General features: G+C 42.5%; 1 protein-coding gene across 1 annotated transcript; it reads left to right on the top strand.

Moving 5' to 3' along the window:
- Window positions 1–5,745: 5,745 nt before the first annotated feature.
- Window positions 5,746–19,128, top strand: ANKRD66 (ankyrin repeat domain 66). The gene is made up of 4 exons (XM_052649790.1): window positions 5,746–5,847; window positions 9,029–9,206; window positions 10,946–11,174; window positions 18,927–19,128. The coding sequence occupies exons 2-4, from the start codon at window positions 9,044–9,046 to the stop codon at window positions 19,126–19,128; spliced, it is 594 nt and encodes a 197-aa protein (XP_052505750.1). The 5' UTR covers window positions 5,746–5,847; window positions 9,029–9,043.
- Window positions 19,129–19,780: the final 652 nt, after the last annotated feature.

Below are 19,780 nucleotides of genomic sequence, written 5' to 3'. Positions count from 1 at the left end.
AAGTGAGGATAGAAAATGGGAAAGAGAAGCTTTGCAGAAGTCAAGAGAGAAAGGAGTTTTAAAAATATGACTGACATGGTTGATTAAACAGAACGGACTAAAGCAAGGGCTATGAGATTTCCCGTTTAGGAAGGTCTTGTTAACCCTTAAATCAACTTGAGTATAATACAGCAGTGAAGGCAGGGGGTCAGTAAGGTAAAGAGATGAGGATACGAAGATAATATGTGTAGACTTTTAAGACAGTTAATGGAAAACAAAAGAAAAGACATATGGCGACAGTGTGAGTGAAAGCAAAAATGAGGAGAGTGAAAATCTGGGGGATGGTCAGGAGATCTGCCCAAGGATGCTAGAAGTTTTCTGAGCCCTGAGGTGACTGGAATCCACTCCTTAGCCATGGAGTCAGTCTGTTGAACTTTTCCAAGGAAAGTCTGCCAGACTAGAAACTAGGCCAGAGAGGAGGATTACATGGGCCTGGACCTGGGAGAGCAAATTAGCCAGAGGCAGTGAAGAAAGGAAGGGATTGATGTTAATGGAGAAATACGGAATTTTTAGATAGAGATCTAAACAAAACAAAGGAGGAAATATCAAATATGAGGGTTCCTTCATAACCCCAACCTCACTAGGTAATTATTTAACAATGTGGTGCATATTTTTCAGATATCTTTCCAGAGGTAAATGCAGTAATTAAGAGGGCTATGTCAGACAGACCTGGGCTCCAATCACTTCTACCTTATTAGCTCTAAGGCTTAGGGCAATTTACAGACTTGTAACCCCTCTAACTGAGGGGTTAAATAATTGTTAAATAATTACCTAATGAGGTTGGGGTTATGAGGGAACCCTCATATTCCATATTTTCCCTTGTGGCTTAGCTGGTAAAGAAACTGCCTGTCATGCCGGAGACCTGGGTTCCATCCCTGGAAGAAGATCCCATGGAGAAGGGAAAGGCTACCCACTCCAGTATTCTGGCCTGGAGAATTCCATGGATTGTATAGTCTATGGAGTTGCAAAGAGTTGGACACAACTGAGTGACTTTCACTTCACTTTCACTTCCTAATCTGTGAAATAGGAATAATAATAACATCTATATCACAGGAGTTCAATGACTATTAAAAGAGATAATGCATGTAAATTGCATTGAACAATATTTTGCAAGCATAGTGAGCACTTGATATTTAGATGTATGCCTAGATATCTATACATCTGTACACACATATTTATGTATACACATGCACCTAAGGGAAAGAGAATTCATATCTATATGACCACACTACACACACACAGAGACACACATATACAGCTTTAGGAAAAAGAATTCATATCTGCATGTCTACACACATACCAGGAATAACATGGATAACCAGGAAAAACTGAAAAACATTGGTCATTTCAGTGGATTGGAGGAACCTACCCTGAGGCAGAGTGACAGAAGTGGGAAGGTAGAAGTTTGCAGTAAGAGAATGGAATTTGAAGCTCAGTACTTCAGAGGTGACGCACTTCCAGAAGACACCAGGTCTCAGACACTCATGCCTCTAAATTTCAAAAGTGGAGAGAAGACAAAGAATTTTTTATTCAGTATTTTAGCCAATTTCCAAAGTCATGATCCAATGCCAGGCTTAGCCATCCTTCCTCCTTGGCAGTGTCTTAATACCTTCTGTAGACTTGACTGATTTATGGACTCTTGGAACTACGGATGTTACAACTGACTTGTTTGTATCCATTCAGTAAATATTCTCTGATTTGCCAAACCGGTCTCCAGGACATTTCTGCTTGCTCCAGTCATTGATAACACCCCTACTAAACTCAGTCAAGATGTAGGAGGCTTTGTACTAAGTCCAAGACACCTGGTTTCTCTCAGTGACACTATGATTCATAGTCACTTGACTCTCTTATCCAGCTGCCAAGTTATCTGATTCTGCACTTACAGTGTCATCAATTTCTCCTTCCCATTTCCACAGCTACCACCCTAATCAAGTCCTTAAAATCTCTGTCCTTGGCAGTTACAAAACGTCTCTTTTGTTTGCTTGAGCTATAGGCACTCATTCAACTAATCTAAATTCAATGTATATTCTTTTAAGCTTTTTGTCATAAAACAAATAATACATATAAACTACATTATTGGTCATTTTTGTAATATTCTATTTTAACTTAGCAGTATAATACTAGGTCTTCTCTGGTAGCGCAGTGGTAAAGAATCTGCCTTTCAATGCAGGAGATGTGGGTTCCATGGGTTGGAAGATCCCCTGAAGGAGGAAAAGACAACCCACTCCAGTACTCTTACCTGGGAAATCCCATGGACAGAGGAACCTGGTGGGCTACAGTCCATGGGGTCACAAAAGAGTCAGACATGACTTAGCAACTAAACAACAACAGTATAATACTAACTTTTTAGCAAGCTAATAAATACACATATACAGTATCATTTAAAAAGGGTGTATATTATTTTGCCTTATAATGAAAATCTGGAAAGCTGTGTTTCAGTTCAGTTCAGTCGCTTAGTCGTGTCCGACTCTTTGCGACCCCATGAATCACAGCACGCCAAGCCTCCCTGTCCATCACCAACTCCCGGAGTTCACTCAGACTCACAGCCGTCGAGTCAGTGATGCCATCCAGCCATCTCATCCTCGGTCGTCCCCTTCTTCTCCTGCCCCCAATCCCTCCCAGCATCAAAGTCTTTTCCAATGAGTCAACTCTTCGCATGAGGTGGCCAAAGTACCGGAGTTTCAGCTTTAGCATCATCCCTTCCAAAGAAATCCCAGGGTTGATCTTCAGAATGGACTGGCTGGATCTCCCTGCAGTCCAAGGGACTCTCAAGAGTCTTCTCCAACACCACAGTTTAATACCTTTTTATTAGAAAACTAGGTTATTTATAATTCATAGTTTTTGAAATAGCACTTCTGTGCACATTCTTAAAGTTAAATTTTGTACATGTTTTTAATGATTTCTTTGTGATGAATCCCTAGCAATACATTTTCTCAAAGTATATGCATTTTTAAAGCCTCCTAACTTTCTCCTCCTTCTATGGGTGCCCTCACCCCAGAAGACATTATACCACCTTGTGACAAAATTACTTCTCTAAAAATGCTGGACTTGTAATCATCTTACTTCCCCATTCAGAAACTGTCAATGGTTTCTATTGTGCACAGGGAGAAATGAGGTCTAGATGTCCTGATGTGGCGTTTGTGGCCTTCTAGGATCTGGCCTCAAACTCCTTTTCATTTAGGTCTTTCACTTTATACACAGTCATTCTGGCCTCCATGCTGGGGTATTGCTTTTACTTGTAGAATCTTGTCCTTCTGATCTGGATCCTGACAAGAAGTATGTATCATCCTCAAACTGGTTTATTTGATGGGTGTTTGATAAAGTGACTGTTTCTAAAAGTAAGAGCAGGGTTTAGGGAACCGGACAAGGCATCATGCAATGCCTCTTTAGACACCCTGGGCCTGAACGAGCAAATGGGAGAGACTTCCTTAAGGGAATTGAGCCTGAGGCAGGCCTACAGGAGGTGACAGGGAAAATGAACTGTCTGGACAAAGGCTACTCAGTGGAAGTGAAGTCCATACAAAAGTCAGCATATGATGAAGCTATAAAGACCCACATACAAGTGGTGCAGAAACAGGAGAGGCTGAGAGCAGAACTACAGCTGTGTCTCTGAAGGTGGTCTCTGAAGGATACACGATGGCAAATTAGCACCTTAGAGAAAACAAAGCCAGTCTGCAAATCTTCTCTCCCTAGAACAAGCTTTCATAAATCTCACCCTGGATTGGCACACATTTCCAGCTTATGCTGATCAGCAGAAAAGCTGGAATCCTAGACCCAGCACATCCTTCTCTTCTTGATCCTAGGGATGGTCCCAGACGTCAACCAAGTTCCTGCTCCCTAACAAAGAGACCCCAGGAAAGCTCCTAGAATACATGTGTGTGCTTAATCACTCAGTCATGCTGACTCTTTTGTGACCCCATGGGCTGCAGCTTGCCAGGCTCCTCTGTCCATGGAATTCCCCAGGCAAGAATCCTGGAGTAGGTTGCGATGCCCTCCTCCAGGGGATCTTCCTAACCTAAGGATCAAACCCAAGTCTCCTACATTGGCAGGCAGATTATTTAACCACTGCACCACTAGGGACAGCCATGAAAGCTCCTACAAGCTGGTTATAGGAGGAAGGGAACATGTGATCCAGAATTCACAAATGAACCCTGACTCTCACCCTCCCAGGCCTGAGTGCAAGGACCGCCAGAACTTCCCAGAGACCTAGATTCTGACAATAACACCACTAGGTACTGAGTCTGATTAATGTTCTCACACTCAGCTCCCAACAGGAAGTAGACAGACCTGGTCTAAGTAGGCTTAAGGTCTCTAAGCCTCAGTTTCCTTGCTTGGAAACTACCTATATTTCAGACTTGGCATTAGGATTAATAATATCCATAAAACTTCTAGAACAAGATCTGATGCACAAAAGCATTTAACAAAGAGTTAATTTCCTTCCTGCCACACCCAGCTCCCATATCACCATTCTATCTCCTTGTGTTGTCTCTTTCCCAATACTGATCTGAGACTGGAACTGCATTGTTTCCCAGGTGGGGAAAGCTTAAACTTCAATTGCTTTTGCAAGCAACTTTGATTTATCTTGGCAAGCGACTTTGATGCTTTCAAAATGCAGTGTTGGAGAGTCCCTTGGACAGCAAAGAGATCAAATCAGTCAATCCTAAAGGAAATCAGTCCTGAATATTCATTGCCAGAATAGATAAGAACATGGCTACTGCAGCCAAACTACTGAGTTGTCCAACGACTGGCTTTGTAACCTTAGGAGAGTTACTTGATTACTGTGGCCTTAGTTTGCTCTTCTGTAAAGTAGGAATCATAATTGTACCTGCTCCACATGATTAAACTTGTAAATAGACCCTAAAGCACTAAGAGTAAAATTTATATAGGCTTGTTATTATCTTCTTTCAAATTGGAGGGAGATAGAAAAGGATCAAATCACAGCATCCTGAACTGGGGGTCACCCATGAGCAGTATATCTGTAAGAGAGTGGCAAACTGGCCAGCTCAAACTTGAAGTTACTGTGCGTCTACTCTGTATGTTGAGCTTAGCTGGGGTGGGAGAATTGGTAAGAGATGAATTAAAACACAATAGCAGCAGCTGTATAGCACAGGGAACTCAGCTTGGTGCTCTGTGATGACCTAGAAGGGTGGGATAAGGGTGGCTCAAGAGGGAGGGGATATAAGCATACTTATAGCTGATTCACATTGTTGTATGGCAGAAACCAGCACAACATTGTAAAGCAATTATCCAACAATTAAGCAAACAAACAAAAAAAAACCAATAGCAGGGACTTCCCTGGCGGTCCAGTGCAGGGGGCCTAGGTTCAATCCTTGGTCAAGGAACTAGATCCCACATGCCACAACTAAGACCCAAGGCAGCCAAATAAATAATAATTAAATTTAAGTAAATACTTCTTTAAAAAAAAAAAAAAAAGCACAATGGTAGTGTGCTGAAAACGAGGGGCACACATTGTTTTCATTACTCCAAGCTGGCTACCAACAGCTTATCTCCTCCATGGTATCTTGGGAACTGGTGATCTTTTTGTTTGTTTTTTAATTTTCATGGTTTCTAATCAAATAGAGTTCCAAACAGCCTGTTAAAGACTTCGGTTGAACTACAGAAGCACACAGGAACGGCTGAATGGCATCAGTGCCAGTAGACGGACAGTCTTCGCCCACCTAGTGAGGCTGACTTTGATTGGTGGGCTTTAATGAAGCAGGCGGAGTCAGTTTCCATGGTGTGAACACAACAAGACAGGCAGCGAGGACTTCCTGCCAAGCCTGAGCATTGCAGACGGCAAACAAGATAGTGAGTAATTTTACATTGATTCTGTCTTCAGATCTTTACTGAAATTATTTCAGATCATTCTTATTTATTAGAACTTATATTTACTGACAACTTTTTGACATTGAGACACCTGTCATGAGAAAGATGGAAATTCAAATGCACAATCAAATTTACAGGGATTCTAGTGCTGGAAATTTTGTTAAATTTTCACAGTTATGGTAGGCTTAGTGAATTGTTTCTGTTTTCTACAAATAATTTTTGGCTTTTTGTAAGAAAGGCACTAATTAATAGTATCAATGAGTTTTAAACAGCTTTTTTGAGATATAATTCACATACCATAAAAATCTGCCTGCAATGCAGGAGACTCAGGTTTCCTGGGTCGGGAAGATTCCCTGGGGAAGGGAATGGCAACCCACTCCAGTATTCTTGCCTGGAGAATCCCATGGACAGAGGAGCTGGACAAGCTATAGTCCATGTGGTCGCAAGAGTCGGACTTAGTGACTAAACCACCACCACAACCACCGTAAAATTCATCTCTTTCAAGTACACAGTTCAGTGGTTTTTAATAAATTCAAAGTTGTGAAAGCATCACCCTCCACTACCTAATTTTAGGACATTTCATCACCCCAGAAAGAAATCCTATGCTCCTTGGCTTACTTTCCACCCCCAAATCATCCTAGTCCTAGGCCATCAATAATCAACGTTCCGTCTCTACAGATTTGCCTACTCTGGACATTTCACACACATGGAATCTTACAACACATGGTCTTTTGTGACTGGCTTCTTTCACGTAGCATGTTTTCAAGGTTCATGCAAATTGTAGCATGTAGCAAGTCCTCATTTTTAAATTGTCAAATACTATTCCAATAAAATAGGAGTATCCCATATTTTATTTCTGCATTCATCTGTTAGACATATTTTCCCACTTTTTGAAGTATTCTGTATTGAAGAATACTGCTATAAACATTTGTGTACAAGTGTTTGTGTGGTCATATGGCTTCATTTCTTTTAGGTTTACTCCTAGAAGTGGAGTTCTGGTCATATGAGAACTCCGTGTTTAATTTCAGTCTTTTGAAGAATTACCAACTGCTTTCCGAAGTGACTGCATCATTTTATATTCCCATCACAAGGTATGACGATCCCAGTTTCTCCACATCCTCACACTTGTTATTATTTGCCTTTTAAATTATTTGTTATCCCAGTGGCTGTGAAATGGTGTCTCATTGTGGTTTTGATTTGCATTTACCTAATGACTAATGGGGCTTGCCCATTAGCTCAGCAGTAAAGAATCCACCCGCAATGCAGGCACAGGTTCAGTCCCTGGGTTGGAATATCCCCTGGAAGAGGGCATGGCAACCCACTCCAGTATTCTTGCCTGGAGAATCCCATGGATAGAGGAACCTTGTGGGCTACATTTCATAGGGTAGCAAAGAGTTGAACATGACTGAAGTGCCTTAGCATGCACACACAATAACTAATGATATTAAGCATCTTTTCATGTGCTTATTGGCTCTGTACATTTTTTTTAAATCTTCTACTTATATTCCACTGAAAACTTACACTTAAATTGCAACTTTCCCATGAGAAGTTGTGGAATATCCTTGGGATGAAATCAGTTGCAAACCAAATGGGGCTGATTTTTGCATAAACCTGCTTAAAGGTTTGTGAGAAGGGCAAAGAGGCTCCCAGACACAATGGTGTGACTTTTTGTGACACCTGCAAGTTGGAAATCCTCTAGTATTTCTGTTTCCCATTTCATTTTATCATTGAGCAAATGCTCCAGTGTCAAGTTTTTCTACTAAAAAATGCAAGCCAAAAAGATAAAACATAACCTGTGTCATCTTTGGTTACTCAGCATATGCACTTCCTGCAAAAGATGTGTCTTTGTCCTGCATGCTCAGAGATTTAGAACCACTTTGGGCTGACACCCAAGTATCTATCCTTTTTTCAAAATTTATTTACTTTTGGCTGTGTTGGGTCTTAGTGGCAGCACATTGTGATACGTGGACTTTTCTCTAGTTGTAGTTTGCAGGCTTATTTACCCTGTGAGATCTTCCTGGACGAGGGATGGAACCCCTGCCCCTGCATTGGCAGGCAGATTCTTAACCACTGGACCACCAAGGAAGTCCTGATATAAATAATTTTTACTGCCTTAATTTCTTTCAAGAACTTAGTTTTTTGTTTGTTTGTTTGTTTTTTGTTTTTTCCACTCTGTGTGTACCATGGTGAAGAAAACCTTGACTGCTAGTTCAATTTGGTGACACAGCTTTGCTTCACGCTAAGGTATCGGCAGTTTTCTACATCATTACTTTTGAACCATCAGGCCAAACATTAGCACAGTGAACAAGACCAATGACATTTTAATAGTATAATAAAAAAGAATTTTGACCCCATGGATCCCCAGAAAAATTCCCTGAAGTCCTGTCTACAGACTGTAATTTGAGAACTGAGGGTTTATCTCTTAATGTTGTAAACAATTTAGCCATTTTATTTGTTTGTTTACCTTCCCGGTGGCTAGAGGTGAAGAATCTGCCTACAGTGCAGGAAACACAGGAGATGCGTGTTTGATCCCTGGGTCAGGAAGATCCCCTGGAGGAGGAAATGGCTATCCACTCCAGAATTCTTGCTGAAAAATTCCTCAGATGGAGAAGGCTGGTGGGCTCTTGTCCAAAGGGCTGCAAAGAGTCAGACATAGCTGAACAACCCGGCACACTCACCATCTCTTGAATTCGTGTAGCAATGATAGTTAATTACCTGGTCTGTGTCCAGTATAAACTGTTGACATGAATTGTCCTTGTATCCTCACAAGACCCTGGCTAATTATACTCACTCTTTAGATGAGAAAGATGAGGTACAGAGTTAGGCAACTAACTCAGGGTCACACTGCTATCACTTTGGAGTAGGAGTGGGAAGTAGTACTGGGAAGTGGTTTGAGGCCAATTAGCAAATGTCAGCCCTTGAGTTTAGCCTATAATCCTATAGGTAGAAAGGAACTGTTGAAAGTTTTTGGATGGGGCATCGGCAGGCACTAACCACATAGTAGCTAAGATCCAATACACCCTCAATAGGGCACACACATGAAGCAACCCTGGATGCAAATGTATGAAGTAAAACAGAAAGTAAACAGTGGGAGCCCTATGGAATCACTCGCTAGAAGTCAAGTGCTGTAGAGAATTTCCTAAGTAGCATGCTTTTCCCACAGTTGCTTTTCTTGATCATGGAACTGACCAAACTGTCCGACATGACAAAGCTCCACCAAGCTGTGGCTGCAGGGGACTACAATTCAGTGAAAAAGATTTTGAAGAAAGGTCTCTGTAACCCAAACTACAAGGACGTGGACTGGAATGACCGAACCCCACTTCACTGGGCTGCGATCAAGGGTGAGTGGGCAATGCCTATATATAGGTCCCTCCTTTCAAGACCACTGTTCACGAGGTTCCCAGTAGGCAGTCGGTGTGGGGTAGCAGAAAGAACATTTCTTGGAAATCAGGCACATGAAGGCAACCATTTCAGTCCTGGCACCACCCCTTAAACTAGTTGTAGCACCTTAGGCAACTTATTTAACATCTCTGAGTCTTGGTCTGTGTATCTGCATAATGAGAGCAGTAATGCTGTTTTGCGGTGAAAATTCAGGAGGATAGCGAGTGTGCATTGCCTGGCACGTAGGGACTCCTGATTAATACTAGCCCTCTGCCCTCTTAACCTCTAGCAGAAATGGAGCATCGTTCCTGCTCATAGGACAGGAACTTGGTCTTGTTCATGGCCAGGGGCACGCTAAACTAGTCTCGGTTATAGGACCGGAGAAGGAAAACGGCAGAAACTCCACCAAGGGGCCTGTGAAGACCTTCAGCCATAGAATACCATTAAAGAATGTTAGGAAAGTGTGATAGTCAACTTTGCTTTTTAAAAATTTGTTTCGACTCCTGTACGGAGACTGGGCTGGCAGGAAGCAAGCCAAAGAAATCAGTTGGGAGAATTTTGCAGAAATTTAAGCACAGCGATGGGAGTTATACCAAAGCACCTGTCAGTGGAACATTTGCTGAATGCCGGTCTCTGTGCTATGTACTTTTTGCCTGTGATTTCATTTGTACTTCTGAAGAACTCAGTGAGATAAGTGATATTTTATACAAATAAGGAAACTAAACTTCAGCCGTTTGTTTCTCATCTGGGTTGTTATGGTTAGCAAACAGTATTTATTCTCAGGTATAAACCCACATCTATATGACTAGAAAGCATGAGCACTTAATCTGTGCTAGTTTTCACATAACTGGGACTTAAAGTATTTTTTATTGAGATGTAATTAACATACATTATTATATCAGTTTTAGTGTCTAACATAATGATTCCATTTTTGTATAAATTGTCAAATACCACAATAACTTGGTTAACTTCTGTCACCATATATATTTTTTTCCTTGTGATAACTTTTAAGACCTACCCTCTTAGCAACTTTCAAGTATGCAATGGAGTATTATTGATGATAGTCACCATAGTATATATTACATCCTATTGACATTTATAACTGGAAGTTTGTACCTTTTGACCACCTTCACCCATTTCACACCCACCCACACCCCCAGGACTCTGTTCTCTGTAGCTATGAGCTCAGTTTTTTGTTTCTAGCTTCTGCCTATAGTGCGATCATATGATATTTGTCTTTCTCTGTCTGCCTTATTTCATTTAGGATCATGCCCCTTAAGGTCCATCCCTGTTGTTACAAAATATTTGGTTTTGCAATCAGCACTGGTACTGCTGAAAGCAGAGGGAAACGTATGGCTGCCAGCTCAGATGGGGAGTTGGGGAGTGGATAGAGTAACTTAGGAGAAAAAGCAAATTCTTGGGTGGCATCTGCAAGAATGGACAAGAGAGGGGAGCATCCTGAAAGGAGCAGAGGGAATCCTTCGAGGGCTCAGACCCGGAACAGGAGCAAAGGGGTTAAGGTGGGGCCCTGAGTCCCTGGTAAGAAGAGGGAGAACAGAGGAAGGGCTGATGCTAAGAAACTGGAGGGGCCTCAAGGGCAAATGTCTCCCCCTCTTCTGTGCCACGTAGGCTAGCTCTGGCCTCAGCCTGGCAGAGACTCTTTCATCTTAACCTCCTGTTTCTTCTGGGTTCATCTAAGGACACATGGAGGTGCTACAGCTCCTGATAAAACACGGAGCCCGGCCGTGCCTGGTAACTGATGTGGGCTGGACCCCCGCTCATTTTGCAGCTGAATCAGGCCATCTGAACGTGCTCAAAGCCCTCCATGCCTTGCATGCCGCCATCGACGCCCCCGACTTCTTTGGAGACACGCCAAAGAGGATCGCACAGATCTATGGGCAGAAAGCCTGTGTGGCGTTCCTGGAAAAGTAAGTTTCCTTTGGTGCTGTGCTCCATGCTCAGTTGTGTGTCTGACTCTTTGTGACCCCACGGACTGTATTTACAGTAAAAAAGGGCAGAGAACCAGTGACCAAGGTCTTTACCAATTCAGTGGTCTCAGGCTGCTGAAAATGAAGTGACACAATCCAACCAATCGTTGTTCGAGTTTTTATTAATATTTCATCAAAATGACTAGTTTGGGGTGGAAATTATATTGTTTTAGAATATTTAGATTATAATTAAATATAATATCAAAATCTGTTGTTTGAGATTAGCAGACAATACTACATATAAACAGATAAACAACAAGGTCCTATTGTATGGCACAGGAAACTATATTCAATATATCTTGTAATATCTTGTAATAACCTATAACAGAAAAATATCTGAAAAAAGAATATATATATTCATATATGTATATGTAAAACAAAATCACCTTGCTGTATACCAGGTATTAACACAACTTTGTAAATCAACTATACTTCCATTTTTTAAAATGTTATCATTACCTTACAGAAAATAAAAATTAGAAAGGCATGTCAGGCAGTTAATTAATTAAAAAATTATATTTTTTTCTGGAAAAATCTATTGTTTTAAAATTATGCAACATTATAATTATTATAACTGTACATGATTATTACAATAATTTTAATAATATATGATAATTATAATTGTTATCTTAGACTATACATAAACTATCTGAGATAAGAGAAGTGGGACACAAATTTGAAAATGGGAGATAGTACAATTGGACCCCCTTCAGATGCTTGAAAAGTCTTCAAACCAGCTTTGTCACCTTAGACAAATTGTCTCCTTCCTGGCCCTCAGTTTCCTCATATTTAAAATGAAGCAGGTGAATTAGGCTGCTATCATCCATAAGGGTCCTTCTACTTTTTAAAATGCCTAATTATCTGTGACTCTCCTACTTACACACTCACGAAAGTTAAGAACTTTTCTAGTACCCATTGATTGTTTTTTCTCTCAGCCAATCATTCAGATAGAATTAAGTACCAATTATGTTCATGATTCGGAGAAGGCAATGGCACCCCACTCCAGTCCTCTTGCCTGGAAAATCCCATGGGCAGAGGAGCCTGGTGGGCTGCAGTCCATGGGGTCGCTATGACTCAGACACAACTGAGCGACTTCCCTTTCACTTTTCACTTTCATGCATTGGAGAAGGAAATGGCAACCTGCTCCAGCGTTCTTGCCTGGAGAATCCCAGGGACGGGGGAGGCTGGTGGGCTGCCATCTATGGGGTCGCACAGAGTTGCACACAACTGCAGTGACTTAGCAGCATGTACATGATTGGACTTCCCTGGTGGCTCAGAGGGTAAAGAGTCTGCCTGCAATGCAGGAAACCTGGGTTCAATTCCTTGGAGATGGGAATGGCAACCCACTCCAGTATTCTTGTCTGGAGAATCCCCATGGACAGAGGAGCCTGGCGGGCTACAGCCCATGGGGTTGCGAAGAGTCGGACATGACTGAGCAATTTCACTTTCATGTACATGAAGGTTCTAGCTCTGAGAGGGATGTTGATAAAATTGAAGAATGTATAATTTGGCTGCTTCTCTGGTGGCTGAGTAGTCAAGAATCCACCTGCAATGCAGGAGATGTGGGTTCGATCCCTGGGTTGGGAAGATCTCCTGGAGAAGGAAATAAAACCCACTCCAGTGTTCTTGCCTGGGAAATCCCATGGACAGAAGAGCCTGGCAGGGTGCAGTCCATGGGGTCGCAAAGAGTCAGACACGACTTAGCGACTAAACAACAGCATCAACATAATCTGGTTAGGTTAATAAGTAATTCATAGTTGAGACAGTAAAGGAGCAGAGTGAGGACAACATTGCTTGAAAACCAAAACGAAATCAAGAGTAAATCTAACCGTAGATTCGTTGGGGAACGAGGGTGATAGTGAAATGCCCTTCTCAGAAATACAGTCATCTTCAGAAAGTTAAACCAGTAAAATCTTTGCTTATGTTGAAAAGTGGTGTCCCATCTTAAAAATATTCAAAATAATCATTAAGGTGATTTGGGAAATACAGGCAGAACCTTGAGTCCTAACTTTAAGATTCTCTCTTCTCCCTGAACCTGCCGTCATCACCTGCATTCAGTAATCTCCATCTGTTGCAGACCTCAACATCAGCAGCATTGTTTCCTGGACCCTCTAAGACTGTAACATACCACCCTGTGACCATGACTCCCTGTCTTCATTTTCCCAGTTTTTGAATCCTCATGCAGGTATCCTGCCTGGAAAATCCCATGGATAGAGGAGCTGGTAGGCTGCAGTCCATGGGGTCACTAATAGTCAGACACGACTGAGCGACTTCACTTTCACTTTTCACTTTCATGCATTGGAGAAGGAAATGGCACCCCACTCCAGCACTCTTGCCTGGAAAATCCCATGGGCGGAGGAGCCTGGTAGGCTGCAGTCTATGGGGTTGCACAGAGTCGGACACGACTGAGCGACTTCACTTTCACTTTTCACTTTCATGCATTGGAGAAGGAAATGGCAACCCACTCCAGTGTTCTTGCCTGGACAATCCCAGGGACAGGGGAGCCTGGTGGGCTGCTGTCTATGGGGTCGCACAGAGTCGGACACGACTGAAGTGACTTAGCAGCAGCAGCAGGTATCTGAGTCCCAGACCTCGTCTTATTCAAATTCTTTCCCTTCCATCCTCTCACCTTCCTGAAGGTTTTACTATCTTCCTTCTGTCTGCCAGCTGGACACTGTGGGCCAAAAGAAAAAAAGCACAACATGAGAGCTGTGAGTTCAGTTTTATTTGAGGTCTTACTGAGGACTTTAGCTCAGGAGATAGCCTTTCAGTAGTTCTGAGAAACTGATCTCAAGAGGCGGGGGCAAGGCTAGTCTATATATGATTTTTTTGGTGAAAGGAATACGTGCAGTCAAGGATACATCTTGGTAAAAGATTACTGGTCATCACAAAGAAGAGGTGTGATGATTATAGTGCTTTTCTATGTATGGGAAGATACAAGAATCTTTGGATTCATTACAATTCTTCCTGAGACACATCTAACTAAAGAACCTGCTTATCCAAAGCACAGAGCATCCTGTCATCATCTTTCATTTCCTGTCAGAAGCACAGAGTACTGAATGAAGTACCTCATCTCCTCAATCTCTTCTGTCTGAAGCACAGAGTGTACTGTGCACAGAGTGACTGCAGCAGGCTAACCTTTGTAGAATTGGACGGTGAGCAAAACACCCTTTTCTCTTGTTTGCTGTGCCCTGATACACCGCTTCTTTCACTCTTTTTCCACTATTTTTAACTTCCCACCCCTTGGTCCTTCTATAGTGTATACCCAGAATTCCTAGCCTTGGGTAGGTCTCTGTCTTCTCCATCCCTGTTCTTGTTCTTCTCGGGAAAAGACCACAAATAAGTCGAGCAGTACCACCAGAAGTTCTAAGACTTCCGTCTCCAGCCAAGCCCTTAGTTACTCTGGCCATTGCTTCCTGTCCTTCTCAACTGTTGACAATTGCAAGTCCCCATCACATCTCAGCCTGTCCTTCAGAACGTATGCCTTCCACTTCATAAAGAATGTTAAAGTCATGGGTAAACATTTTCAAACCTCTCAAACCAACATATTATATATATCTGTTCCTTCTTGCCTTCCCATCCATCCATCTGTGGCAAGTGTTATCCCTCCAAATAGATCCTTTATCCAAACCTTTATGTCTCCTGCAAGATCATCATTTCCTTGTTCTTTGTTTCATCTTTTGTATTTTTAAGTTTTCTCTATTCCTCCTCTTCCCTTCTCTTTGTCTTCTGAACATGCTCAGATAGCTTTTATTAAACAAACACACGAAGAGTTAGAGGTCCTTCCAGTGTCTGCTATGCCTTTCTTCTTCCCTACATTTCTAAGCTACTTGAAAGGTCGTCTATGCAATTGTCTCTACTTCTTCCCCGACTCTTCAGACTTCTTCCCCCATCGTACTGAATCAGCTCTCATTCATGGAGATCTCACTGCTAAATTAATGGCCTCTTTTCAGTGCACATCTTACCTCCACTTAATCTGGTATTTGGTTGTTCTTCCTTGTTTTATCTGCTGCTGCTGTCTTCTGGTTCTCCTACTCGAGGGCCATTTCTTCTCATGATTTTTCTAAGTTCCTATTCTTGCATGCCTTTGAGATGCTGGAATTCCTCAGGGGCCTGTCCTTGGTTCTCCTCTACTGAATTTCTCTGAATAATCTCAGCCCCTCTGTAGTAACCGGTGGGTGAGTGACTAGGATACCCGATTGCAGCGTAGCTGAAGTGGAGGAGGAGCGATTCTTCCATATAATGGGGAATGAGTGCTATTACCAGGAAAAGTGGGCAGGCAGCGCTGAGCAGACAAATACAACAAAGGGCAATCAACCACATCACGTGTAAGTCATTTCTACTTATCATCTCCTATGAGGAACTTTGCTGTGACAGCTGGGGCTTAGAGCGAAGGAATTCTGGTTAAGGAGAAATTAATCTGGATCCTAAAAGCTAGCTAAGACTTGGTTAATGGAGGAGGGAGAAAGATTGCTGATTTGGAGTGAAGGTACCAAGTTGGAAATGCATGTAGGTTGTGTGTGAATGTGAGGAAGTGGAAAGACAAAGAAGGGATGAGTGGCTCTGGCAGAATAGAGCCTTCACAGTGGAGAGGAAAGGAGAATAAGGCTGGATGGGTGAGCAAGCAAGTGGATGTGAACTCATCAGAGGACTGGCAAGATGAAACAGAGGCTCTAGCTAAGTTACTCCTGCAGGGGAAAAGGTGGCAATGACGCTGTGCACGTTGGACTGAATGTACTTACCCTATAGGCAAGGAGATCACATAAGGAATCTTTTAATGCTTCATTTTGCAAGTAGGTGAGGTCATGGGCTAGGGTGATGAAGGGGAAAAAAATATAAAAGAATATCAAAAGAAGCTTAGACAGGATTTGACGGTTTTCAGAATATTCTAGGTATCCTAGTGGAACAATCAACTTTCAATTCAGTTTTCACTTTTTTCTTTTTAAAAGTGTTAGTTTCCCCTTATAGTTATTTTAAGTTGATATGTTGTATTTTTGTTTTTATTCAATTCAATAAATTCTCTCTCTCTCTCTCTCTCTTTTTTTTTTTTTTTTCTGGCCACACAGCAGGCAGGATTTGGTTCCCCTGTCAAGGATGGAATCCATGTCCCCCACAGCAGAAGGGCTAGTCTCAGCCACTGGACTAGGGCTAGTCCTTGATTCAGCTTCTCTGAAGTTGTCAATCTCTCATTCAACAAGTATTTCTTTCAGGAGAAATTAATACAACATTGTAAATCAACTCTACTTCAGTAAAATCTAAGAAAACAATTATTTTTGAACCCTACTATGTGCATGGCAGCAGGTCCCTGGTGGTTCAGACAGTTAGGAATCTGCCTGCAATGTAGCAGACACAGGTTCTATCGCCGGGTTGGAAAGATCCCCTAGAGAAGGAAATGGCAACCCATTCCAGTATTCTTGCCTGAAGAATCCCATGGACAGAGCTACGATCCAGAGGGTTTCAGAGTCGGACACGACTGGGGGCCTGACGCTTTCACTTTCATATGCATGCCATTAAACTAAATACTAAAAAGGATGTAATGATACAGCAAATACAATGCTGGGCAATAAGAAGCTCTCTGTCTCCGAGAAGAGAGAACTTGTTTATATAAATGACACTAATGCATGGTAGACAGTGACAGAGGTCAGAAGAGCAGGCTGGAGGAGGGACACTGTGTGGTCTGAATATGGAGAGGTCACTTCCCTCTTGTTGGGGGCACAGGAGCTGGGGAACAAGCTGGTTTGCTATCCACTGAATGAATGGTGCATTTCATCATGCTTTGCATTTTAAATACTGTTTGCTCTGGCTATACGATCATCTATCCTCTCAAACTCCATTTGTCCTCATGCTGACTCAAATACTATCTCTGTGAACTGGCTTTCACCCGTGTCCTTAAAGAAGTCACATACTCACCTTTGGCCTCATATACAAAACAGTATTTTTTGGGTGCTTCCCATTGCCTGTGCATGTCTGATGATTGGTTCATCTATTTTTCCATCACTGATTCTATGATTTATATATATATATATATCTCATTTGTATATATATCATCTAACTATGCTTTACATAAATCTATCTATACATACAACATATACGTGACTGTAATTTTTATTTTCTTCTCTACATGTTTCTGTACTTTAAAATTTTCTACAATGAACAGATACATCTTTTATAATCAGTGAAATATGCCATTAAAAAATAAATGACAGGACTTCTCTAGTGGTCCAGTGGTTAAGACTTCACCTTCCATTGCAGGCGATTCAAGCTAAGATCCAACATGCCTCACAGCCACAAAACCAAAACCTAAAACAGGAGCGATATTGTGCATGTGTGCTAAGCAGCTTTAGTCGTGAGTCACTCTTAGTGACCCCATGGACAGTAGCAAATTCAATAAAGACTTTAAAAATGGTCCTGCTGCTGCTGCTGCTGCTAAGTCGCTTCAGTCCTGGTCCATATTAAAAAAAAAAAAAAACAACTTTAAATAAAATAGATAAATGAAGGAAAACAGTCTTCTGATCTCAGAGAGAGAGCAGTGAGGTGTCCTGAAGCGAAATCTTAGTTCCCTGCCCAGGAATTAAACCTGGGTAACCTGGATGGAAACCAAGAGCCCTAGCCACTACTCACCAGGGGCTAGAGGCGAGAAGCAAAGTGGCCCTGGGCTCTTGCCCCTGTTTGAAAACAAGAATGTTTCAAGGAGGCAAAAGCTGTACAAAAAGGTACGAAGTTTACTATTAGAGACACAGCACAATGTATGGGGGGGGAGCGCTTCCCTGGTGACTCAGCTGGTAAAGAATCCGCCTGCAATGCGGGAGACCTGGGTTCGATCCCTGGGTTTTGAAGATCCCCTGGAGAAGGGAATGGCTACCCGCTCCAGTATTCTGGCCTGGAGATCGCCATGGACTGTAGAGTCCATGGGGTCACAAAGAGTCGGACACGACTGAGTGACTTTCACTTTCACAATGTTTTGGAGAGCACACAGGAAAACAGTTTGTTTATATGACTCAGAAGCAGGGCAGAGATATACACTCAGAGAGAAATGGTACGGACATCCTCTCTAATGAGGAGCACAGTAAGTCAGACACTAGGCAGAGATACGCACCCAGAGAGGAGTGAGGTGTTCTGAGCAAGGCGGAGAGCAGTATGGAAATCACGTACATAGGCTAGTCCTTCCGGGTCTTTGTTTATCTTTGGGCAATTATCTTGTTTCTTTTTTTTACCCCTGATGGTCCATGAACCCTTCCCAAGAAGCACGAGCAACTTTTTTCTAAGATGGATCCCATCATACAGACCTGTGGGTGCATGTCCACATTTACTATGGGATGGGGTCCCCTCCCTTTTCAACCATCAAGAAGCCTTCCTGTGTACGTACAAACAGGGCAGTCTTCCTTGACCTCTATTGATGTGAGCATTTTAAAAATGAGCAGGGCCTTCAAGCTAAGTGCTTGTCTTTGATTCTATGAACATTTGACCCAAGCACCCCAGTCTTCTCCACCTCAAAGCACTGATAGTTTCTTTAGTGTCTGAGACCTCTCTACGTGTACACTTGGAAATGCTTGAACTTGGCCTCATTTCTCCTTGAGTGGATGGCCTAGGTGCCCAGGCCACATGCAGAAGGCAGAGGAGAGGCCCCTCCACAGGCTGGACATGCTGTCTGATGCAGGGGTCGGGGGTTGAGAGCTGGCTTCCCTCTCCTAGGGCTGAACCCCAGTGCCGGGAATATCGCCAGGCCGCCAGGCGGATGGGGCTGCAACTCGATCAGCGAGATGAAGACTGGGATGCCAAGAAGAGGGAGCTGGAGCTGTCTCTTCCTTCCTGGAATAAAAACACTAATAAGAAAAAGAGCAAGAAAACCGGAGGCCCCAGCAGGCTCAGCAATACCAAGGAGAGGGGAGCGTGAGAGGCCTGCCTCCCAGGGACTGTAACTGTGTTACCTGGCGGGACACTTTCCATGTGCCAGACTAGGTGTTGTAAGGTATCTGTTGTCCTGGCGTGATTTTACTCCAAGATCCTCAATTACCCACATGGCTTTGACTGGTAGCTCCTAATCTGTCATTCAATCCTCGAGTCTGGCCTGGGCACTCTATACATGGGCTGTTCCCTCCATGTCAATACCTATTGTCTCCAAGAGCTGCCAAGAGAGGATAAATATCAGCTGCTTGCATTTTGTCATCAGTGATTTGCACTGTCAGCATCTCCTGAGCCTCTATATGCAATTACAGAGTTTTAGGGGCAAAGAAAACTTCTGCTAAGGAAACTTAGTTGTTTCAGTGGAAAAAAAAAAAAGCAACAACAAAATCTCAGACATCTCCAACATTCTCACGTCAGTTAATCTATGAAAAAAAAAAATTACTTGTTGTCATATAGACCAAGAAAAGAAGTGATGTATCTTTGAGTTTCCAGATATTTGTGTGTGTGTGTGTGTGTGTGTGTGTGTGTGTGTGTGTGTGTGTGTGTGTGTGTGTGTAGGTGGGGTACAAGCCCACAATCTAGCAGAAAAAATTTGGCCATAACATTAGCTCAGTGAAAAATTAAAAACCTTAATTTTATTC

Source organism: Budorcas taxicolor, chromosome 11 (assembly GCF_023091745.1).
Source record: "Budorcas taxicolor isolate Tak-1 chromosome 11, Takin1.1, whole genome shotgun sequence".
NCBI lineage: Eukaryota > Metazoa > Chordata > Mammalia > Artiodactyla > Bovidae > Budorcas > Budorcas taxicolor.
Note: the sequence above shows the minus strand (reverse complement) of the source record. Positions and strands in the feature narration are given on the sequence as shown.

Bases quoted from the DNA above. Each gene is read 5' to 3' on its own strand.
- ANKRD66 (XM_052649790.1), top strand. From the start codon at position 9,044: ATGGAACTGACCAAACTGTCCGACATGACAAAGCTCCACCAAGCTGTG. The intron at 9,207-10,945 runs GTGAGTGGGCAA...GGTTCATCTAAG, and splicing joins TCACTGGGCTGCGATCAAGG to GACACATGGAGGTGCTACAG. The intron at 11,175-18,926 runs GTAAGTTTCCTT...TCCCTCTCCTAG, and splicing joins TGTGTGGCGTTCCTGGAAAA to GGCTGAACCCCAGTGCCGGG.